Genomic DNA, 6,000 nt, shown 5'->3' with positions numbered 1-6,000 from the left:
CTAATTGAATTAGGTTTGGATGATGAGAAACAGAGGCAAAACTAAAGACACCTCCCCCATCCTTTTCCCCGGCTCAGCTTCTGCCCTTCACTCTCAACTGCTCAGATCCCCATCAAGTGCCACAGGGGAGCGGCAAACAAGGGCTGCAATCACCCTGTAACAGCTACTCTCAGCCACTTCTCCCTTCTCACACTTTTCCCCTGCTCCAGCATGTGTCCTTCTATGCACTGCAGTCCTTCAGGATAAACCCACTCCACCGTGGGCTCCCCAGGAACGGCCACTTGCTCTGGCACAGGACCCCACAGAGCCTGCAGCATGGGTCCCGGCTCTTCCCCCCGACTGCAAGGGAACCCTGTGCTACAACAACCCCTGTACAAGCTGCAGAGGCCTCTCTGCTCCAGCACTCACACTCCCCTTCCAAACTGGTCCCGCACTCCCTGAGCACTCTTTCATTTTTCTTAAACACATTTTCCCAGCCGCACCACTGGCTTTGCTAATTGGCTCAGCTGTGACAGGTCCATTACAGAACCAGCTGGAACACACCGTGTCCAGCTCAGGGCAGCCCTAACTTCTCCCCACAGGAGCCACCCTGCAGCTCCCCACTACCAAAACCTTGCCTGGTAAACCCAGTGCATATATGTATTAATTGGTTTTATGTTTCAGCTGAAGCCAGACTCACAGATGGGGTGGATTAATATAGCTGCACTCCAATCTATAAAGCTGTGCTAGGAGGGGGTTACAGGGGGGTTGTCCTTTTTCCAGGCAGGGTATGAGAGTATGTTGGGTAGCCTCACTACTGCCTTCATAGAACAGGTAAGTTCTAAATAATCTTTGTTTGCCTTTAAAGCAGTAATATACTTATGATGTTTTTTGGGGGGATTGGTTTTTTGTTTAGTTTTGTGGTTTGGGTTTTTTTTTTTTTTTCCTAGAAGGGTAGGACAGTATTATTTCTACTGGAAATGATAGGTTATTTGAAATGTTTTTGGGAAGCTGACAGTTCCTCTGGTATATCAAATCTAGCTATCTGGAGCTTAGAGGTTCTTGGATGTTATAACTTTTGTGATAAAGAGGGAAAAAAAAATGTCTTGTGTAATTGTAGTAGTTGTAATCTCTTTTGATGCTGGTTTTTCCTGGTGTAAATTTGATTAATTGTGAGAAGTAGGGTTTGTTTTAGAAGTGGTACTTTGTGATTTTCCTGTAGTTGCATATTTTAAATTAAAAAGTACTTGTGAATGGCATTGTATCGTGGTGTTTTCTTAAATCATGTTCTGTTAGTATCAGTTTCACATGAGTAGTGATTTTCTTTTGATATCCGAAGACTAGTAGCTTGGTTCCACTAATGAGTAGATTAAGGTACGGGGGAAATTTGTTATGCAATTTCTCACCCAAGGAGTGGTGTGGAGTGCCATCTAACATGAGGGTTGTAGTGCATGCTTGTCTGCTTTCAGATGAGAATATACTTTGTTGATAGCTTGTTGGGACTAAAATTATCTTTACTTGATTCTTTCAATTAAGTGGTTTTAATTTTGTGTAATAATGCTGTTCTTCACAAAACATTTGCCTTGCTATTCCTCTTCTTACAAAATGTCTCATCAGTGCTGTTAATTGCCTCGTGACATCACTGTGTTACTGTTGTGAACTTTCACACACTCCTATAGATGGCACGGCTCATAAAGCTTAATGAGAGTAAGTTCATTAAATTGGTCCTAGTAATTAAGAAACTTGAGGCTTGCTTCTCAGTTGTCTAAGTTGTAATAGTCTTGGCAACTGGCTTCCAGCAGAAGCGAGACCCGAGTCCAAAAGGCCCATAGAAGTCAAAAGTAAATTAATCTTGCTTACAATTTGATTATTGAATTTAAATCTGTTGCTGATATCTATTGACTTGTAAACAGGTTTCCACTTAAAAAAAAAAAAAAAAATCACCAGTAAAAGGAGAGTTCACTAAAGTAACTTTACTTCCTATACATCTATGTCCAAAATATGTTTTGAATACAGTACATTTCCTGAAGTTGAGTCTGCCTGATTCATCAGAACAGAGCTTTGGCTCTACAGGAAGACTTAAGTGGAGAAGCTGGCTAAACAGCTGGCTCTAAAGTGCTGAATGTCTTCTAATACATTTTTGATCTTAACATTTGTTTTCAGTATTACATAAGAATGTCAGTAAGAATAAGATTAATCTTTTTTTTAGAAAATCCTGTAAAGAAGAGGTGAGGGATCTGTTATACTAATGGTAATCTTAATACAGAGACTGATTGGAAAGACTTTGAATGTGCTTCTATTTTTATTTTTATCCAATTGACTTTAGTGAAGTTACTTGACTTGTTTATATTCCTTTATCTGAAACTAGAGTTGGGACTGTTGAGGTTTTACTGAGGATTTATTGATACATTACTATTATATTTAAAAAGATTTTCTCCCCAAGATAAATCTAATTCTTTTTTAGAATTAACTATGTGCTTATACAGGAGGAAACTGAAAAGCCTCTTTTTCTTGCTAAAATTAAAAGAAAAAGGTGCTATTTAAAACAATTATTTTACATGTTTTAAATATGTAAGGTTTTGCAATTAACTGTTTTAAGTTTTCATAGTTTTCATTAGAAGCAGTAAATAAAAGGTGAATTCGTGCCAAAGGTGAAGTGTGCTGTAAGTTCTCTGTGCACGTGAGGAGAACCAAAGCCTTCACACAATGCTAAGCTGGTCTTAGTACATTTACCTGCGGAGGCTGTAGTTCACAAAAGTGTTTGCAATTAAGACACCAAGGGAATTCCAATTAATTTATGACAGTTGCTGCCTGAACTGTCGAGTTAGGAGCCTTGCTTTCTTTACCATGTGAAGGGTGAGCCGGTTGCTTCTTGAGGGTGATCTACAAACGGCCCTCCATTAGCAACCTGATAGCGAGCTAAAGATGGTAGCACAGCTTGACTCATATCACTTCTGGAGCTTAGACTAGACTTGTACCAGATCTGTAGCTTTCTCCTAAAAGTAAATGCCTGAAAAACATCTGAAAGAGCTGAGCATCGCCATTTTCTTTCTTAAATGGCAGTGATCTCAGATGTAATGCCATACTCTTTGTAATATCATATTGGTTAGGCTGCTTGCTGCTAAAATATTATTGCTGCTAAATATTAATTTCTTACACTGAAGATGTCCAAATGTATGTTTTCTAACCTGTAGGCCCCATATGCATTCAGCTGGGGTACCCTGGACAGCTGTTTCTGAAAGTCTGTGACTATGTAGTAATTATAAGTCCATGGAAGAAGCAGGCAGTGGGGAATGTGAGTGTGCTAGCCATGGCTGCACTGGTGAAGGAGTTCATGATGCAGAGGTATAGGATGCCCTTTCCAAGGCATGAAGCAGGATGAGCAGTTTGTTGTGATGCTTGCAGTTTGTATGGACACAGGGTATTACTTTTTTTAACTTTACATTGTTAAATAGAATTCAGCTTAAAATAACTTTTCCAAATTTTAGGTTTCTAAATATAAGCTGTCTGATCAATAGCCTGGTACCAAAATAAGAAAATTATTTTAACTGGAGAGTAAGCAAGGGTAAGAAGATTTGACTCTTTACAGAATGGTAAAGAAGTTATGATTATATCTATTATTGCATATTATTACTTTCAATTTTGCTGATGGGTGACTGATTAGGATGCGTGGTTCTAAGGCAGGCTGTTTTTTCTGTTTAAAGACAAATGGGAAGGAATGCTCCAAGGCAGAGACTGAAAGCAAGTGTATCAAGCTAAAAAAAAAAGTCCTCAGATAAAACATTATTTCCTGAGATCACTGAAAATATGTATATTAATGCAACAAAAATAACTGAAGCATTTAACCAAAGTGCTTCCTTTTTCTCAAACAAAGTTTGAGTCTGACTTGCTCTTGCTGTCTGGAAGTGTTAGTCTGTGAACTTGGAATATGGTGAAAACTGTTGTATTATAAGATTTTATGCTTCCATCTGGTTTTAAAGGTTTTTTTATTTCACCAGTTGAGAAGCACCATACCTTTCCAATTTCCTTGATTAGCTGCAGTTAGGAAGTTCTGAATGTGTGTCGATTTGTAATCTTACATAATTGACTTCGGGCAAAATGTTTATTTTTAGTGTTTGAGTAACTGAAATCAAAATTATTCTTCCATTGTTAGCACTCATCCAGGTGCTTTCCTTCATTTAAAATAATGAAGTGGTTTCAAACCCCCCAGAAAACTGTTTCATGTGAACATGCGCTGCATTTCTGATTTTTTGCTTTTAAAGAAATGGGAGTAACACTGAAATTTAGAGAATCTGAAATCAGTGTTTACTTTTTGTAGTTAAGAATCACCTTGGTGGTTTTGAGTCAGTTCCTAGGCATAATTTAGAGATTAGAAGAAAACTCACAAATTTGCAATTTCTAAGATTCACAAAATAGCTAATTATTAATTTTTATTTAAGAAGTGCTGAAGAAAACCAGGGAACAGTAAAGAAATTATATCTACATATCAAAAGCTAGATCATTAATATATTTTTGTAAATGCAGTTAGGAAATTGCTGAAGGGACAATAGGAAGCGTAGTATTTAATATTGCTTGGTGAAATATGTTATCATATTTGGCGAGTAAAGGGAAGAAATAAAAAAGTTGCAGTATCCTTAGAAAAACTGTGAAGCACCTACCCTGAGTAGTTAAATTCTTTTTTGAAAAGGTGGCTGTGGATTAAGATACCAAGTGTTGTAAGTGAAGTCTCTGTAATCTTATTCTTACTGCTCTGCACGAACAACCTTGATTACAGTCAAGAGAATGAAGAGAAATTAGCTATGCACAATGGGAATACAAATTGGTGCTGACAACAGTAAGACCAGATAAAAGTATAAACTTGAGGGTTTTAATTGGAATACAAGAATTCATTTGCCAGCATAGGGGCATATGGAGTTTTGTTGTGATCACTGCAGAAGTAAAAACTACTACAAGAAGCTAGCATTTAGGAAAGCAAAGCAATGTTGTATCTGCTCTAAAAAATGAATCCTCTCTGTTTCCCTTTCTTACTTTGTGAATACGATGTTTTGATAGAATTGATATATTAATAACTGATAAAAAAATGATAATTTTCTGTTAAGCGGAAGTGTGAAATTAACATCAGCCTTTTAATCAGAATGGTCTGTTAAGACTAAGTAATTAAAATCATAGAGTAAGTCATTTGCTTTATAATGAACTCTGTGACCAATAACAATAAGGTTTTCTGTGAAGTCATTTTTCTTGAGTGAAAGGTGGGAGATTTTAAATCCACTTCTTTCCACTTACAGATCTGTTCATTGCTATACATGTTGTTTATCCTTGCGAAGTTCATAGTTTATGCAAGTTCACAAACAATATTCCAGCTCTCAATGAAGCGGCAGATCTTATCGTCTGGGGGATAAAAACTGAGGCTCCAGAATTTTCTCCTGTAATCATTTAGTCATAATTCTGTTATTAATAGTTATTAAATTAAAAAAAAAAATCCAAAGACCCCTACCTACCCACCCCCCCACTTTCACACCCCCCCCCAAAAAAAAACAAACAACACCTACAATGCACTTCTTCAAATGTGATTAATTTACCTGCTATGAAGGAAAAATGTATTAGTTGTATTTGCAAGACAAAAGGATTATTTACTGAAATAATAGAGTGTATTACTCTATCAAAAATAAGTAGATATTTAATAAGGCTGAAATGTAACAGGTTCTTACCACGTGTTATAGAGAATATGGAACAGAGCCAGGAGTTTTCTGAAGGTTGTGATGAAGTATGGATTGGGTAGTAACTATCAGTATTTATGGAAAAGTCTAAAACATCTTCATATATTTTTTTCAGTTACATTAAAATTATTTTGATACTGAGGCAAAGGAAGAATGAAACTGTACAACTGATTGTGTTTTCTTAGTAAATTGGCATACAGTTATTAGTTTTCCATTAGCAGAGTTATACCTATCTTTGAAACTTGCTTAACGTGTGAAGAAAAGTATTTAGGAAAGTCTGTTTTCTGTTACTTTTTTTCCAAAA

General features: G+C 36.7%; 1 protein-coding gene across 2 annotated transcripts in view; it reads left to right on the top strand.

Moving 5' to 3' along the window:
• The first annotated feature begins 701 nt into the window (after window positions 1-701).
• Window positions 702-6,000, top strand: part of CDH8 (cadherin 8) — a 214,158-nt gene continuing 208,859 nt past the window's right edge. The window contains exon 1 of one of the 2 annotated variants that reach the window (XM_037409400.1): window positions 702-813. In XM_037409400.1, the coding sequence (XP_037265297.1) occupies window positions 778-813 (36 nt within the window). In that variant the 5' untranslated portion in view covers window positions 702-777. The remainder of the gene's footprint in view (window positions 814-6,000) is intronic. The other variant, XM_037409396.1, reaches the window with a different exon arrangement.

This window comes from Falco rusticolus, chromosome 15 (assembly GCF_015220075.1).
Source record: "Falco rusticolus isolate bFalRus1 chromosome 15, bFalRus1.pri, whole genome shotgun sequence".
NCBI lineage: Eukaryota > Metazoa > Chordata > Aves > Falconiformes > Falconidae > Falco > Falco rusticolus.
The sequence above is the reverse complement of the archived record's forward strand: the minus strand, read 5'-3'. Positions and strand labels throughout refer to the sequence as shown.